Source organism: Hippocampus comes, unplaced genomic scaffold (assembly GCF_001891065.2).
Source record: "Hippocampus comes isolate QL1 unplaced genomic scaffold, H_comes_QL1_v1.1 scaffold174, whole genome shotgun sequence".
Lineage (NCBI taxonomy): Eukaryota > Metazoa > Chordata > Actinopteri > Syngnathiformes > Syngnathidae > Hippocampus > Hippocampus comes.
In genome coordinates this window covers 721,123-739,813 of record NW_017805983.1, presented here as the reverse complement: position 1 = coordinate 739,813, position 18,691 = coordinate 721,123, and the positions used below count along the sequence as shown (strand labels likewise).

Here is an 18,691-nt window from a genome sequence, read left to right as displayed (position 1 = left end):
ACTGCACTATATTATGCTATGCTATATGATACTGTACTGTATTATACTGAATTGATTCGACCAGGATATTTGCCAATGTCCCTTAATTTACCTGAAAAGAATTGTTTATTAATTACTTTCATCTACTGTATGGTAGCAGCACACAATCTGGTGACAGAACAATTTAATGGGGTTCCCCCCATGAGATTTGTGACATTTTGTTTGGTGGTGCTTCATGAGTTTAATGTAAAATGGGTCCTTATTATTTATTTAGTTTTGATTAATGACTTACAAACACATTACAAGATAAAAATAAAAGTTCGAAGAAAAAAAATCATCAATAGATGCCATAGTTCAATGCGGTTTTATATGTGCAAAGGGAGTAAGAAGAAGTACAAAACTTGTCCAATCCCTGCTTCTCTCCATATTTCTCATATCAAATGATTCCACTAATCGGTCATTCATATAGAAAAAACGTATACAATAAATATTCACGAAATATGTACAAATACATCATATAAAAAAAAATACACAAAAGTTATAAATTATTATTTGTAATAATTTATACCATAATGTGCCATTCAATACAACTGCTCAGTACGTATGATACAATATTAACTTCATTTAAGATGACACATTTTTGTCGACCTGCAAAAGAAGCAAAAAGAAAGAAAAAAGATGAACAAGAAACCATCCATCCATCCATTTTCCGATCCGCTTCATCCTCACTAGGGTCGCGGGGGGTGCTGGAGCTTTTCCCTGCTGTCTTCGGGCAGTAGGCGGGGACACCCTGAACTGGTTGCCAACCAATCGCAGGGCACACAGACGAACAACCATCCGGGCTCACTACTCACACCCAGGGACAACTTCAAGTGCTCAATTAACCTGCTATGCATGTTTTTGAAATGTGGGAGGAAACCGGAGTAGCCAGAGAAAACCTACGCAGAAATGGGGAGAACATACAATCTCCGCCATCGGGGCCGGAGCCGGAACCGAACCCTGCACTTCTTCTGCACTGTGAGGTGGACGTGCTAACCACTCGCCCGCAAGAAAACATGGAAGTATTTTCCCCATTCATTTTTAGTTTTAAGAGTATTTAATAAAGTCAGTGTAATGCATTTACGCATCAGGCAGTACTATAATGTCCATGTGTGATCAGTGGAACACGACAGAATCGTTGTGTGTACAATGAAAATACAGCAAGGTTGAGATGTTGATGCATGATGGCGTCAGCGAAGGTGTAAATCATGTCCTTTCATCTGCTCCCATCTAGCGGATGCTGGGAGAAATGCGTAACGTTAGCCTTAATATTCATCATGAACACAAGAGTTTGCTGGAATGAATATCAATTGAAAACATCCACTGTACTCTGCTGTCATCTGGAGCAGTTTCGGCACCTTCGTTGAGCAGCGAAGGTATCCATTCTAAATCAGAAAAATCTCATGGAACACCTCCAAACAAAAATGTCACAAAAGTTTGAAAAGAGAAATAATGAATACTGATAAATTGATTTACTTGGTGTGGAATGTAACATTAAACTGAAATATTCACAGTTATATGAATGACAGGTGGATATACAGGTTTATTTCATCTTCTGTCATTTATTGGCAACTGGAAGTGTATTTCATTATTCTGCTTGCCACTACACATGGCTGTTCAAGTAGCTGAGCAAAATAAAATCACCCGGAACCAGCCATATTTTTTAAGATGTATAGACTACTTGAAAAAGGTCACCTGAAACATATGATTTTATTATGTGCAACCACTAAACGAAATAAAACTGATTAAATTCAAACAAATATTTTCAGTGTACTGTATATTGTAGTACCGTAATCAATTTCAGACAAATTATGAGAATTCTGATTATTTTCCCGCCGTACCTTTTACTGTGCTACGGTTCGTCCATCCCTATACCATTTACACTGTGGTACAAGTTACACTTTTGGAAACCAAATGCTTAAAGCGTTAGATGTAATTTAACACTATTCTTGCGGATTCACATTAGCTCAGTTTCTTGGTGACGAAAGGGTTACAAGTTCACAACTTGAGTAAGTACAAGCAACCAAATTAAGTATTGTATTTATCTTGTCTGCGATTGGCTGGCAACCGGTTCAGGGTGTCCCCCGCCTACTGCCCGATGACGGCTAGGATAGGCTCCAGCTCCCCACGCGACCCTAGTGAGGATTAGGCGGTTCAGAAAATGGATGGATGGATGGATGGATATTTATCTTGTCAAGTGCGACAGCCAGCAAACAGCTCTCAAAAAAAAATCCAATTTACTGTTAGTTAGTTAGTTAGTTAGTTAGTTAGTTAGTTAGTTAGTTAGTTAGTTAGTAGCATTACATGAAAGTTGTGTCATTTGTTTTTTATTTTGCAGAGTGATGCCACATGGTTGTCAAGGAGAAAATGCTTACCCTTTAGCAGCCCTTTGCTGCTTAAATGAGGTCAGACGGGTGCACAATAACAGACATAGATGTCTTGTCCTGTCTCACAGCCATGTGACAATACGATTCAGAGAGAGAACGAGAAGAACAAACTCTACCATGATGTCCTCACATAAAAAAAGAGATTGTGTGCGGTTACATCCATCCATCCATTTTCCGATCTGCTTCATCCTCACAAGGGTCACGGGGGGTGCTGGAGCCTATCCCAGCCGTCTTCGGGCAGTAGGCGGGGGACACCCTGAACAGGTTGCCAGCCAATCACAGGGCACACAGACACAAACAACCATTCACACTCACACTCACACCTCGGGACAATTTGGAGTGTTCAATCAGCCTGCCATGCATGTTTTTGGAATGTGGGAGGAAACCGGAGTACCCGGAGAAAACCCACACAGGCCCAGGGAGAACCCATGACCTCTGCACTGTGAGGTCGACGCACTAACCACTGGACCACTGGGCCGCCCTTGTGTGCGGTTACAATTAACATTATATTAATACATTTTATAAGCGCAAATCTATTTTTCTAACAATATCCAAGGTCCATGATCACATATCCAGCAGATTGAGCTGGCGCAGATGGCATCTTAAACATTACAGCCAGGAGTGGAACAATAACAGTCACCTTTCCAGATTGACAAACATTTTGTTTGGCCCTGGCAGAATGCCACTGTCACCATTATCTTGGACTTTCAGCATCACTTCTTTGTCCTACAGCAGGGGTTTCCAAACTTTTTCCTTTGAGGGCTGCATACAGAAAAATGGAAGGCTGAAAGGGCCACTTTTAAATCCTTCAACTTTTCACAAAAGTCAGTCAAGAAAGCAATTACTGTATATATTGTTTGTATTGTGTAGTTAATCTCATCAGCTTTCTGCTAGAGGGGTTAAGGCAAATAGTTGAGGACTTTTCCCAGTTTTTGGGGTGGCCAAAAGCTGTCTATCTCAGGGTAGAGCCAGCTCTGCACTAAACAGGAGCCGAATCCCATCTCCACATTCAGAACCCCAAGAACTAACTGTAGTAAAATGACCATTTTTTTTTCAAACAGTTGAGGATCATTAATGTGATGTCCTCAAAAATCAGCCGCAGAGCATAAAGTGGAAGAAACAATTTTTGCCTCTAAAATGTAATTATATTTATTCACGACAATGTTTTGAAGATAAATTATTATTCTTTTAATCATAAATGATTTATTTGTGTCTTTGAGTTGAGAGAAAAGTTCAACAGTATATATGCAAGTTTGTTACAATAATGGCACTGATTTCCCTGACACCCTCCCTTCTCACTCTGCCCACCTTCGCTTTTTTTAACTACTCTTGCGCCCCATGCCAAATGTCATTTTTAGTGAGTTGTTGTTTTGTTTTTTTTTTGTCATGTCGCAGGTCGATGAAAAATGGATGGTGGCGTACAAATGGCCCTCGGGCCGTAGTTTGGACATCTCTGGCCTACCAGACCACAGACAGGAGATGAAAAGGTGAATTGGAGTTGCTGATCAGTTTGGATTGCACTACATTGGAAAGTCAAGTGAATGTCGTTGACTTCCCGTCTTAGTTGGCAGTGACTGTCATGCCACTCGGCTAATTTTGGTTTCTGATTTGTTGTTGTGTCCCCTGTGAGCGGCTCCAGGGGAAGGCAGCCGGACAAGGAATCAGATGACAGGCAGGGCTGCTATGATTGGGGGTGGGTTCCCACTGTGGAAGGTCAAGGCACTTTTTTGGTTGGCGTCTCTGTTGTGTTGAGCCCACAGCCATGAGCCATTGTTTGCTCGTTATCCGTGTCATCATCTTGATCTTCGGTTAATCTTATTTTTTTATCTACAAGATATTAGAAGGGAAGGACGAGAAGGGGAAGGAAATATGCACAGCTGATCCCAGGCTAGTAAAGAGAAGCGCACACTGGAGTTGCTTATACTATCGTGATCATGGCAAGCGCATTGTTCCTGAAGGCAGCTTGTGTCATGTTGTTCGTCACCGGTGAGTGGTTGTTGAGAAAAGGTTGTTATTTTAATTCATTTAAATGTGCTTCCGTAACATTTGACAACTTCTGTCTGTTTTCCTTGTAGTCAATGTCTGTCAGTTTTTATGTTGGGAAGATTTTGTGCGGCATTTCAAATTAAAAGGCAGGAGGAAAAAAATTCTTATTTCAGATGGATGCACAAGCAGCACTTGCGGCTTGAACTTGGACTTGAGAGAAACGGTTATCTGTGGTGCTTCAAGTCAGTCACATTGAATTCAGACATCCACATATCTAAATACAGTAGAAGAAAAAGAAGGAAAACCTTTAAAAACCTTGAGTCCAGGTTTTCACGTGTGTTTATTCAGCAGCCTGACAGCAGTCGGCAGAAACGAGCGGCGGTACCTTTCCCTCTTGCAGCACGGGTGTAACAGTCTCTGGCTGAAGGAGCTGCCCAGGCCTGTCAGTCTGGCCTGGAGGACATGGGAGGGTCTGTCCATGAAAGCTGTTATCAGCGAGCATCTTCCTGTACTGCATATTCTAAATATTCTCTTAACTCATTCGCCTCAATACCCGAGGGGATTCATACATTCTCGTTCAGTCTGTCAGCAGGAAGATCACAGAAAAGCAAAAAGTGGACTTCGCATATTCATCTCAGTCCTAACTTTTGGAATAGCAGTCATGGAAAAGTTACAGTTGTTGTTGATCTGGGGGCTTTTTTGTAGCAGCAGAAAGTGTCATCACGTTAATAACCTTTTGCAGACTTTTTAAACTCTCCCTGGAGGCTTAGCAAACACCAGAATCACACAATCCAGTTTAGAAACAGGTTCCGTTTGCATGCTCCTGACTTTAGCAACATATTTACTCACCTAAAAAACATGCCCTGCGAACGGGGGTCACGGAGAGCTACAGAGCCCTACTGTTAATGACATTATCCAAGGTGAAAATGATGTTTGAAAAAGAGATGGTTTTCAGTGAAGCAGAAAACCACAAAAGCTTGGAATCTTTATAGACTAGCTCACAATCACAAGTCAATGATGGCAAGTTGGACTCATCCTCATTTTACCTCCCATTCTGCAGCATGTGTGTCTGGCTGCGACAGAGCACTCTATGAGAGAGTCATCGACGACTTCTGCCTGGCTAAGTTCAAGTCGGACATGGGGGCAGTGGACCAACGTCTGTGGTGCAGCTGGCCAGACACCACAAAGTGAGTTCAACTCATGAGACACACTCTGTTGTCTCCACAGCGTGTTCATGACCAATAAGAAGAATCTTTTGAAGGATTTGTTCTACCTGGTACAGCGGGTATTATCTGGCCAGTGAAAGCAAATAAAGGGTGTCTACTTTCTGTTTCCTGCTATATAGATTTATTCTTTTAATTTATATACTATACAGTGTATACAATATCTAATAATTGATGATAGCGTACTGAGACGATTTCACATTTATCAATTGTCTGGGGCACTGAGACTACTGTGATGCATATTGGTTTCTTCTGCCCTCAAATATTTAGTGGCTATAATTAGCAGTGTTAAGACCAGATGCTTCTTTGGTGTCACTCGAAGGCACCAAGAGAGTGCACTACATTGCAAAATATAGTGAAATGCAGTTGATGGTACATGCTGTCTTTTGCAGGTTTATTTCTAGACCGCCAGGGTTCCCATGCAAGTACCATGAAGGATCCTTCAAAAACAACAACAACAAATGTAAAGACTGCTTGAAACAAACCTGCGAGGAGGGGGCTCAATTAAGCAGATCCACAAATCCCAACATGTCATGACAACGTTTCACCAGTTTTGTCATTGATATGGTCTATTATGAGCCAGTACCTGCTAGTAAGAGGCCTTAGGTGGGGTATTCACAATACATTTTCAATGCAGGGTGTAAAGCAGTGCATTAACATCATTGATATGGATCAACATCAGCCGTTGCTTGGGGCCCCATTTCAAATCAGGGCCCTGTCGACAATTGTCCGAGTTGCCTGCCTCATTGTGGCATCTCCGCTTTAGCCTCTACTGACGTTTGGCTTGCATTTACCTTTGCTGTTCCATGCAGGATCTACGAGGGGCTGACTAACTGCACCTACCAAGTGGCACTGAGGATGGACTGCTTCTGGCCCGGTCACACAGTCGATCGCTTCTTTGTGAGGATCCACCGTAATTACTTCCATGACTGCCAGCTGACCGGCCGGCTCATCCACGACCCGCCGGCCAGTGTCCTTGCTCCATTCGTTGGTGTGCCGATATTGGTCACCTTGCTCGTGACAGCCCTGGTGGTGTGGAGAAGTAAACATACAGAGGGCATTCTATAGGGACAACCTTAATTACTGGACAGTTTCTGGACCCTTTATTTCTCCACCGGGTGGTACAGTTGAGCGCGCCACAGTACCGTTTGGAATTTAATCTGGTGACGTGTATCAGCTACATACTCTAAGTGGTGTGCTACCATAGCAGCTCAGCACAGTCTAAGAATTACACTTTTTTTTCTTGTCTTCTTACCATTCCATTGACTCTGTGTGCGTGTGTGCAGCTCTGTCCTGAGAGGAAATTCACCACTGCACCAATGGAATACAACTCTAGACAATGGAAACTGGAAAAAAAAATGTGTACTCAAACAAACTGTCCTCCTTGTTTGACTCAAGACTTTAACTAAACAACTAGTGTGTGCTATTTTGCAGGCTGTCAACTGGTGCATTCTCATGCTCATCAAATGTAGAAAGCAGTACCGTGAGTGATGGTTCCAAAGTAATTATACACACAATAAAAGCAAGTAAAATAGAGCAGCCAAAACACTAAAAATGTTATTTGTTTATCTGTGAAAAAAAAAATCCTCATAGCGAAGCTTTTCTTATTAATCACATGCAAAGGAATTAAGCATCGGATAAAGAAAGACTGAAATGATTTTAGCATTCATTAATTTGGATTAAATACAAGCAAATAAATATGCACAAGTAAAACAAAATGCCCAATAAAACAGCTTAGCTTCAAGTTCGGCTTCAGTTTTATTCAAAGTCCTTGATTTACAGTCGAAAGATCAAGGTTTTCGTGCCAGCATGTAGAAATATTTGATCACCATGGTGAGCTCCGTGTCTGGCGAGGACACCTGCATGGCAGCGAGCAGCCTGAAATGGAAGACAGGTTCAGTTCATTCTTGTTGTAGTGGTACAATGAGTATTTAGTCAACGGGAGGGGAACTTTTCATGAGCAATTGAGAGTACAAACAACGACACAATAATTTGAGGTGCGGTGTAGAATTTAATGCTCAGTGTTTGGCTAACTAACGTCGAAGATTGCATGTTTATGTCTCACTTGTTCCTGATGTCATCAGAGAGACGTTTAGCCTTGGCGGCATCCTCACTCCTCAGGTTCTGGTAACTAGTAAATGTCTCTACCAAACCAATGAATTGGTTTATCGTCACTTTTCTGTAAATGTTTTGACAGTTGTGCCTGGAGACAAAAAAAAATATATATATAAGGGAAGAAAATTTCTGATGGGCCATATTATGGAAATGTCATTTTTTTTAATTTGTCTGTTTTCATTGGCGATAATCAGAAAGATGGGATACTCACCACTGTTTATCCGGAAAGGGACAGGCCTCGAACATGTCAAAGTAGATTTTTGAAGGACACGAGCCCAGACAAGGGTGATTGAAGGGGAGCAGAGCTGCATGAAACTAATCATAAACAATAAAAAAACATGCTGGTAAAAGCTGCTATGCATCATCACCGACATAAATCCTGCGTGGTGCACGGTGTAACTCCACGGAGGCGGGTTAGACCCAATGTGAGTAATTTCGTAGATGAGCGCAGCCCAGTGAATCTTCAAGAGGGAGGGCTGCGCCACTGTGAGTGGTCACAGACGACTTTAATCATGGCCCATCAAAGTGGCTCCTTTCAACCCCTTTAAATGCGGCCCTCTAGTCGTTCAATAGGCTCTCTCGCACTGATAGAAAAATCAGGATATTCTGACATTGCGCCGCGGTGCATTGGCACCATCCACATAAATAGAGCTCCAGAGGTTAAGGTTCAAGTTGAATGTTTTATTATTCTTATACCTTACTATGAGCAATGGTACAAATCTTATTTTGACAGAATGTTAAAACATCTGCGACACACATCAACTTCAGATTTTGCCTTTGTAATTTGTATTGTGGCAACTTTTACAACCAGTTTATGTTTACAAGCACCAAAATCCATTTCAAAGGGGTTATTCTATTGAAAATTGACTTTTTAATTTCTTGGACACAAATAGTTGGATCTCCGGAGTCACTGGCCGCCCATCAAGTTGGAAATTAAACACTCTCAGTAAATGGCTAGCTGCCAAGCCTGTCAAGTGAGGCATTCCGAAATGTCCAGAATGTGATGTAACAGCTGTGGCTAATTGACATGAAAAGAAATAACAGCAGTACGGCAGAGTAACGCTTCACTCATTTGCCACACACTTCAGAGGTTCTATAGGTTCGATTCTTGGCTCAGGCGTTCCTGCATGATGTTTTCACGAGACGAACCGGCTTCCATTCATCCATCTATTTTCTGAAGTTCTTGTCATCATCACATTTGCGGGTAAAGTGGAACCTGTCCCAGTTGACTTTGGGTCGGAGACAGAGTACACCCAGGAGAGGTCGCCGGCCAGTCGCAGTGCTAGGTTCTCCATTATTTAAAATGGATTAATTGGATTCTTTCTCAATGCAATTTACACTTTTACACTCACTGCTGTTTTGCATTGTTGTTTAGCACCCCGAAGTCCAGCCGAGAAAGTGAAAATTATAAGGGGTACTTAGAAATTAGAATGCAAACATGAAACAACAATGGGCCACATGAAATATTTGTTCCGTGACTAATGTACCAAGGAGTAAAAGTAAGTATGAAAATCACCTCTTGACAGATGTTGTTAACTGCGCTAGTGGCATCGCCATACTCCAGCGCCCTGTCCATCATGTTGCCAAGCAGCGCCAGGCAGCCATTGGGCTTCAGAACCCGCTCAGCCTCCTTCAGGAACCGTGGGCGGTCAAACCAGTGGGCCGCCGTCGTGGCCGTTACAAGGTCCACCTGGCTGGACTCAAATGGCAGTTGCTCTGCTGGACTCTGCCTGGATGTCGGCGTGGAGGAAAAGGAGAGGTTGGAGAAATATTAGAACAGTCATGGGCAAATTCATGGACCACATTGGTCATGCTCTGCTTTTCCAAGTCAGCTCACCGAGCATGGGAGTTCTGTAATATTTGTTGCATTCATTTCGCTGTTTACTCCGAAAATCGGTTAATTAAAAAGTCTTTTTTTTTCTTAATATAGCCATGTTATGGAAAATTGACTTTTGAATTGTCCGCATATACAGTAGATGGCTATCTGGAGTGTCCTCCCTGCCATCATTTGTGAAAGACACAAGGCAGCACAGTTTTGTGAGCTGCCTATTTCCAGAATGTGTCTGTTTCGTCCATTGCATTTGCACAAGCATGGATCATCTGCATACTTGATGAAGTGCATCCAGACCCATTGCAAGAGCTCCGCCTTAAGGTTTTGCAATTTTGGAGCCTGGCAAAGATTGCATTATAAGCAACAGATTTCTCTTGAAAGGATTCTAACCAGCCACTCCATTATCCCATCTCACCTGTATGAGACATTCTGACGAATACTATTGGCCCGAGCAAGCCCCAGTTGAGCGGGGCTAACGTCTGTCCCAACAACCTGGTTGAAGTACGGAGCCAAAAGTACTGTCCCCTTTCCGTTACCACAGCCGACATCTACTGCAAGGTTGAACTTGTTTTGCAACTAGAGGGGAATTTACAACAGTCAAGTTAACCATGAACAATGAATTTCACTTACTCCTTAAAAAAGCAAAACAAAACATTTTTAAGTTACATAAACAAAAAAACAATGGTTTGAATGGGTTACATAAAACAATCTATAGGGTTGCAGTTTGATCACATAATGAAAACATACCTTTGGTCCCATAAAGTCTATGATCTTGTTGATCAACTCATGGGGGGTCACTCTGTATTGCAGGTAAGCGGCAACATGGGCACTCTCCTCAAAAAATCTAAAAGCCATTGGTACCCGGCGGATCTGTTCTAAGCACCACACTGATTTGTAGAAAGTGGCTACACTTCCGCGTCTGCCAATTCTTCAAATATTCGTGTGTGTGTGTGTGTGTGTATGTACTGTACCGTATATAAATATATATTTTTTGACACTGCACTTGCATTCTAAGAGCAGCAGGGAGCAGTATTAGAACATGCATCATTCTGTGCGAAAGGACGAAGATTTTTGTCTTCCTCTGGGAAAGGTTGTCGTCCTCATTTACTCCGAGGCTATAATTGACATGACCGAATTAGAATAAATGAAATGATTTGAATAAAAGTGTATTTCGATGAGTGCAATGCTTCTCTTCAACATACATTAGAAAATACGTATATACCACGTGTGCAAATTGAAGGCCGTATTGTTGTTGCTATTGTAAAATATGTTTTAGCGACTGAGGATTCAGTAAATAGAGGGAAGGGGCTTTTCCAGGGTATCAGCGACCCAAGTCCTGCATGGGCAACCATGGCATGTGTTGACCAATCAATTGGATTTAGTCATACCTGTCAGCAAGACTCAACATCTGGTGTGTATGTAAACGTGTGAGGGTGTGTGCTCACAAACCCAATTTATTAGAAACACAAGGTCAACTGGCAAAGAAAAGCCCCGTGTACATCTGTAGGCACTTCATCAAGCAAAGGAAAAAAGCTAGGCCCGTGACTCTGACCAACAGATGAGCGCAAGGGACAATCAAATCCATCCTTGGAATTCAAAATACTGTACTTGCTTGTCAAACTTATATGAAGACACTTGCGGTGTGAATCAACGCATATGTTTGTCTGAAAAACATGCTTTTTCTATGTATTATTAACACATTGAAAAAGCTTTAATAATTAAGGCTGTGCATTACACCTTTGAAACACATCTCATTCAATGCCAGCTATTTTCAGGCCCCCCTTTTACCCTCAAATGTGGAAAAAAAACCAACGACATAAAAGACGTTCAAAATATATTCCTGGGATTGAGTGTCTGGATTCTGAAGAGACATGAAAATACATCAATGGGAATAAATGAGTTTTAAAATAGATCCATGCACAGTGATTGTCCTCAACATCTTAAATACGAGTATGGAGACATACATGGTTCTGAGTATCAAATCCTCTTTGTAATTTTAAGCAAGTGAGCACACGCTGCAGCTACTGGTTGAAATGCATGCATTTCAGGAAATTGTGTTCCAGCCCAACTACATTTTTGCCCGTGAGTTCATTATTGGGCTCTGCCTCCAAACATTCAGCCTCACTCCCTTGACCCATTAACCCTTTATTTGAGGTGCCAATTTGAAGGAGAGGCCCATAATCTCACTCTGAGAGGGGAAGGTATTTGGTTTGGACGATAGAAATGGATTAAACGGCTTACATTAAAGGCCAGTTTAATTGAACCAATCAATCCTGATTCTGCCGCCATAAGATAAGTGATGAACGGGACAGATAGCGTATGTAGGTCACGGATGGGGGTGGTTGATGGCATTTGATTGGTGGACATTCATACCAAGCAAAAGCACTTCTGAATCAGAACCAAATGTATTTAGTTACTGCGCTTGTGGCAATTTTATTAAAACGCCACAGCTGTCCTAAATTAACAGCAACAAAAATTACCCAAATAATATTTCATGCTGGCAGCAAGTTTGCCTCGCACTTCAGAATTTCAGGGGTCAAATCTCAGCTCCGGCTTTCCTGTGTGGGTGGTGCGTTCCACTTGCTTCGTTTTTTTTTTTTTTTCATGTCCTCCGTGAACACCTGTCTTCCCTTGCCACGCTCATTATTGACGGTGTTCAGTTGCAAACAAGTGAGCTAGTGGTGACCTTTCCATTCAACCTGGTAGCAACGTAAGCTCGTTAAACTCGGCTGTTTAATTAGCAGGGGGATGGCAATCAAAGAGGAGTCCGGGACCTCTGTGGGCGTAGCGATGGATCAATGGCCATCGGGGAGCCTTTAGGTGCTGCAGCGCACGACTTTTCCGTGCTCAGAATGCAAAAGAAACCACAATGGTCTCACAAAAATGTCTCCGAAGGAACATGAGTCTTGCGACCACGCTCATCATCAACACGCAAGCTACATATACGGAATGTAGTATGTTTCAATGTAGTCCGCAAACTGGAAAAATGGCAAGCTAAAGTGTCCGAGTGCTTTGGAAAACACACACAACTGAAGTTCAAGTGGAAGCAAGTAGCATAAAAAAAAAAAAAAAAAATTAAAAAAAATTCAGAAGGTTCAAGTCTGTTGGTCTATTTTTACAGCAAGAGAGCGAAATAACTCCATAATGCATGATGGCTCTGTGGAGTGCTGAAGACTTGGTGGTCCACCACGAGTCTACGTTCGCTTCTCCACTCCAAGATCTTATTCGTGTGCACTCAGGCTGAAGTCAGTTCCATTTCTAGCCTAGTCTTCTTCGGTAAACAACTGGCTGGAAGCGTTTCCAAGCCAGACGAGTGACTTGTTTGGATCGAAATAACAATTGGCTTATTGTTCCCAGCACTGTCTCCCACCTCTCCCACAAAAAAAAAAAAAAAAACAGTCCTATACACGCCACTAGTCTCCAGTAACTTAGCATAATCCAAATTGCATTCGAGGACACTAACTAATGACATAAAAGAGATTTTGGATGGCAGCATACCTCACAGGAGTTGAGATGTCGCTCAAAGTGGCTAAGAGACGGAAGCTTGACGCGGGTGCTTCTCTGCAACCAGCAGGGTGATTAGCCTTTGATTACAGAGGGCCATGCTGACACATTCCCTATAATTGTAACTATCAAAGCACTCGGCTGCTTGTGCTGGTTGCACAAAATCAAAGGACCTTCACAATTGCTCGTTGATGTAAATTAGCCTCTCCTTGATGAAATGGTGTCTCAGAGATTTCTCTAAAAATACTGCATGAATCTTTATGAGACAACTCAGGCATGTGCAACAAGTAAGTGTAACAATTTGGTGCTCGTGCAAAGTACTGTGGCACTTTGCTGAGGTGCCCGCAGTTTTAGTCCATTTCTTGGTTATACTTTCTATTTAGGACGTAATGTGCGACTGAAGGTGTGCAGGACTTTCGTTCGTGGTTTGGTTGTTTACATAGTCGCTGTTCAACCAGGTTTATGAGTAGGTTTACAGTAAAACATTACCTTTAAGTGGTGCTTAGATTTAGGTGAGGAGAATCTTCATTTGTGTGCAAACTGTTCTCTCAATTGAAACAAAAGACATGTTAAGAAAATAAAAGACAAATTAAAGTGGCCACGACAGTTTTGTGATGGCTTGCCACAACTGAACAATGGAACTGGACTGACTTGTGACCCTTGCCCATCGACAGAACCTCCTCAACTCACTGGAACAAAATTCCTGTTTGCTTTTTGTCTTTGATTGACAGGCAACCAGTGGAGTCTGTCCTAATTGAGCAGATATGCCTCAGCCCCTGCTGTGACCCTCAACGGGAGAGGCTGTACATCACAAAACGGATGAGAGAGGACCACAGAGAGGGAAAATTATGTCTCAAACAGCGTGTTGATCAAGGCAGCTTTTCAATTATTTGCAGAATATTCTGCTGGGGATCTGGGGTGTAATAGCGGGATTTAAAAAAATGTGCTGTTGTCCTGCTGTGAAACTTCCTAGCAGTGGGAGTGCGGGTATTAGTGGCGGCGGCTTCACTGTGAACATGTTTAAGGGAAGCGCAGTCTTCATTGAAAAATGACTCCATTAGTTCTCTTGCGGTAGTTGATGTCGGTACAGTTCAGTTGCTAGCCGTTTTGTAATTACCAATAAAAGGACATTATGTTTAACCGACGCAAGTAAGCTTCTTGATGAGAGTAAAAGTTTCAATGAGAGAGTATTAAATACAATAAAAAAAGGGAAGGGGGATGGGAGGGGGCGAGGGGAGCCCTGATGGGAGCTCCTCTTTGCCAGACCCGAGGAGAATTAATACACCGCATAGGACCATTTAGCAGGCAGTAATTACTCCCTAATTAGCTATTACTTATTCGATTAGCCTTTTATCAGCTGGTCATGGTCAAAAAGCAGGCAAAGCAGAGACGCCTTTGCACCTTGTTGGCTAACAGATGTGATTACACACTGTGAGCAGGTGTTTTTAGCCATCCTGTGAAGGATGGAATAAGAAATCGTGAAGCGAGGAGCGCAATAAGAACTGATTGGATTCAATTACGCTCCACGTTGGGTGCAACTGCAAAGAAATGTCAGTGATGGAGCCTAAATGCTCTCTCCCGGTGCTCGTTGTTGACAAAACGGCTGATTCTGCGATTGAGTCTTGATAAGACGTCTTTAAAGACACTGTGGTGGGCACTGTGTGCATTTTTGTCAATGAACAGACCAGACAGGAAGCATGACTACTCCATGCCAAACTGCATCTACCATTTATTACACTTAATTACACTCTTAAATTAAAAAAAAAAAAGAACAAACTAACAAACAAAAAAACAAACAGTCCTTGCATAGAGATATTACAATACCAATTTAAAAAAATGAATTATGAAACAAACCGGTAACAAAAATAAATCTTTCTCATTTTTCGTTAATAAAGAACATTATCATCCTCATACATCATAATATACAAATGATAAATTTTAAAACACTTTATACAGTCGAAAGAAAGGGAGAAAGACAACAACACAGGAAAATGGAGGAAGATGGGAGATGATGGGGGGCAGGGAGGGTAGGGGGACGGGAGTTGAAAGGGTTGTTATCTTGTGGAGGGGAGGGGAAGGCAACAAGGGGACGCTGGTAGAAAAAAAAGGGGTCTGATTTCAAATTCAGAAGGAGATCAGCGATGCTGAAAGCTGCAGCCTGCACTTCAGACCGAGCAAGCGCGTGCGTGTGAGTGTGAGTGTGTGTGTGTGTGTGTGTGTGTGTGGTTGGGGTCGGGGGGGCACACTCTCGCATGAGCGTGTCTGTGTGCACGCGCCAAGTGCGTGCTCTAATGCATGTGCACAAGTTTGTGTATAAAACAATTACCGTACAGAGATGCAGTGATAGTGGCGTGATGTGCACAAGCGGACAGGAAACATCAGCTGTTACTTTTTTTTTTTTTTTTTTTTTTTACTTTGTTTTTGTTTTACAGTGCAAATACAGACAAAAAAAAAACACGCACACAGGCACAGCATAATTGACAATCATTCATAAAAAAGGACACATAAGTGAACCACCCAAAAATAAAACAAAAGTATAAAAAAGTAAACATTCACATTTGAACTCCAAGTTTTCCAGCGCGCACATTTGAGAAGAAATAGTTGAGTCGCTTCCAAAGAATATTTGGGATATTTCTGTGCTCCAGTCCAGGGTTGTCCATGAGAACATTTAAAACAACCAAAATGTCATTTCCACGCAGTCATTCATGCCAACAACAGAGCTGGAGTATTGAAAGACATACATCGAGCTGCCGTTGACGGTGCAAACCACTTGTATTCATTTCGTCGCCATCCAATCCGGACGGAACACTCGGACTGCTTGCAAGGAGCTGATCTGGTGCTTTACGTACTATCCTAAACGTGAAATAAGACAGGTGTCCATGTTCCTCATTTGAATCCCCATAAATTCCATTTCTTAAGTATTGGGCTAAAGATCCCAGCTGAGTCAACAAGAATTGTGGCATCGCCTCCATTATGTCCGTGCCGCCTGGATAAAAGGCAGAGCTGGCGTCTGGGATTCAGGAGTCAAAGCACCGAAGAGAACTGCAACTACACATCTTTGAATGTTCATGTCTCATTCTGTTGGAAGTTCACGGACCTGAAAGGGCAGTTATCTTTGCTGACTGGGCAGACCTGGCCCACCCTAACCACTTGACCCCACGGAAACCTGCGCTCCCAACCTCCGGACAGTCAACAGGAACAAAGTGTGACACGTCACGGCGTGACTTCCTAGATTAACAACGATGTGGAAAGAGATTCGGTTCGAACAAGGAGCGACCGCTACGCCATTCACATTTTCAGCTGCAACGTGCACAGACACATTAGAAATACATTCACATTGATCTCTCAGCCAGTTGATTGGATTTGTCCTTCTGCAAGTTCATTCCGTGACCTACAGGGGATAAATCTGCGGAATGTCCCAGGAGATACATAGGGCCTGATCTACTGGAGAAAATTGCATTCTGAACGCAACTTGGCTAAATTGGAACAGTCCTGCATGGCCGAGCAACGTGGTGGCGTGTCGGGTGCCAATCACTCTCAAAGGGCCGAGAGATCACTTCAGGCATCGACACTTTTTATTTGGCTGCATCCATTCCCAAAAAGTTCTTCAGAATGGTGGAATTCCGAACAAAGAGGAGGTCTTTGCTTCAAAACAATGTAGCCTTTACATACGTGGCGATCTTGTCTGATGTGCGATGACAGTCAGCAAGCTGCTTTGACTTGTGCATGGGGCCCAAGTTCCTCCCATTCTGACAAACCAGGGCTTTTCTTTTCAACAAAAGGCTTGCCAAGAGTCAATTGTGCAATAATGTGAGCTCCGACGACGCGGACATCAGGCTCAAGCAGGAGACGGCCTGCTGTTGACCACATCCATAGCAAGTCCGGATGGATGAGATTTCGAAACTCCTGCTGTCGTCTGTATCACCTCAATCAGCTCCGGCAAACAAACAAAAAAAAAAAAACACTCCAAATTTTCAAGTCTGCAATTGCCATCCAAACGAGTGCCGTCCAAGCAGAAGGATTCGTAAATGGATCCAGTTTGGAAGTATGAGAGGTCAAAAGTAAAACTTTGACTGAACAGAAAGGCTACAGCAACCTAGCAAGATGGTGTTTTTGCTCAAAGAGGACCGAATATGAGCGCAAAAGTGGCTGCGTGTGGGGCAATACTGCTTAAACGCGAGGCAAAAGTGGACTCAACCCAAGAGCTGCCAGCTCATGGTCCCATTGGAGGATAAGATGACGCTTCATGGAATCATGTGGGACCCGTGTGTTGCCTGCCCACGTTCAAGCCAAAGCGTGGCGCGTCTGCCTCTGATCCGGAACATTTCTCCCCAAGTGATGTTGTCCTCTCTGCTTCCTCACCAGCTCCACTCCCTTCTGACATGCCGTGCGCTCCTCAGATGTGCCTCTTCATGTGCAGCGCCAAATGATCCGACCGGGAGAAACACCTGCAAACGACAGAGGGGGAAACGCTCCATTAGTTTACAAACACAGCACTCTGGAAAGGGGATTGTTTAGTCGATGCGATTAGCTAGCGAGCACTGAGCCATGGGTGTTGATGCAAGTGGTCCTCTTGTAACTCATTCATAATCAGCATTTTCAGTTACAGCTCCGAATGAATTGAGTTGTCGTGCTGCGAGCAACAGCAGAAACGAACATGGAGCTGCAAAAACCCCCAAACGATAACTAGGACAAAATGTTGCCTTTTAATGTTTTAATGATGCATGTTCATGAACACATGCAGGGGGCTTTTATTAGACATTCGAAATTATTCCACCCAAACATTCCCCCAATAGGACGAGTCTCCCACCATTCTTGCTCTGTGTGTTCCCAAGTAATGCCGCATTAGAAAAGGAGGGCCTGAAGTGTTGCTTCCTCTTACATAATTGCAATCTGTAAGATGTTGTGATTAGGAAATATGTCAGACAGAGGAATATCGCTCATGATACGGACATGATGCTATTCAAGGCCAAAATCAAACATAATTGCAACATCGTTGGTGTAAATCATACACGCACGGCCTGATTGCACGGCAACGTGCAGTGTTTGCATAACATCGGCCTCGTTTAGGTACACGCGAACACATTCAGCTCTGGGAAAAATTAACAGACACATCGCCACTTTATGCCAACAAGTCTTAATTTTGATGCAGAGAAATTGAAGTGCTAATGTCTTTTTCTGTAAAGATCTATATCATCGTAAAACAAAGCACAGCAAAGCCCATCCTTGATTTGTTTTTCTTTTAGTTAATTGCTTAGTCCTTGCATCAGTTTCTTCATTTTTCCAGAGCCGTATAACTTTGAAAAATATCTCATATCTAAACAACCGCCCCTACAAGCTCACTGTAATGAATCTCACAGAAGACCGCAATCCTCATCAACCTCTAAAGTCAAAAGTCAAAGCGTGTGTTGATATGTTTGCACAATGTGTCTTGAAATTATCATGGTGACCTAACTGCCTATGAACTGGTATACTTAATGCACACGTCTTTGGCTTTAACCCATAAGAGCCCAGACCCATTTTTCCAAAAGGTTTTGATGGGTTAAAATCAGACAAAAAGTTTTGAAAAAAGATACTGGGGAGTTCAAACTGTTTGTTACACTGGTGTCACCGTGGGCTCTTATGGG

The 18,691-nt window shown here is 42.7% G+C and overlaps 2 protein-coding genes and 1 long non-coding RNA gene across 3 annotated transcripts in view; 1 reads left to right on the top strand and 2 right to left on the bottom strand.

Moving 5' to 3' along the window:
• Positions 1–4,074: 4,074 nt before the first annotated feature.
• On the top strand, positions 4,075–7,169 carry LOC109528746 (receptor activity-modifying protein 1-like). Its single transcript, XM_019891704.1, has 3 exons — positions 4,075–4,391; positions 5,452–5,578; positions 6,427–7,169. Exons 1-3 carry the CDS (start codon positions 4,340–4,342, stop codon positions 6,680–6,682), a joined length of 435 nt encoding a protein of 144 aa, XP_019747263.1. The 5' UTR covers positions 4,075–4,339; the 3' UTR covers positions 6,683–7,169.
• LOC109528745 (putative methyltransferase DDB_G0268948) lies at positions 7,159–10,529 on the bottom strand. Its single transcript, XM_019891703.1, has 6 exons — positions 10,308–10,529; positions 9,976–10,136; positions 9,246–9,459; positions 7,941–8,044; positions 7,680–7,817; positions 7,159–7,492 (listed from the first exon to the last, which is right to left on the bottom strand). The coding sequence occupies exons 1-6, from the start codon at positions 10,413–10,415 to the stop codon at positions 7,405–7,407; spliced, it is 813 nt and encodes a 270-aa protein (XP_019747262.1). The 5' UTR covers positions 10,416–10,529; the 3' UTR covers positions 7,159–7,404.
• Positions 10,530–14,766: 4,237 nt separating this feature from the next.
• Positions 14,767–18,691, bottom strand: part of LOC109528736 (uncharacterized) — a 6,922-nt gene continuing 2,997 nt past the window's right edge. Inside the window, exon 2 of the long non-coding RNA XR_002170722.1 lies at positions 14,767–17,512. This is a non-coding gene — a long non-coding RNA (uncharacterized LOC109528736). The remainder of the gene's footprint in view (positions 17,513–18,691) is intronic.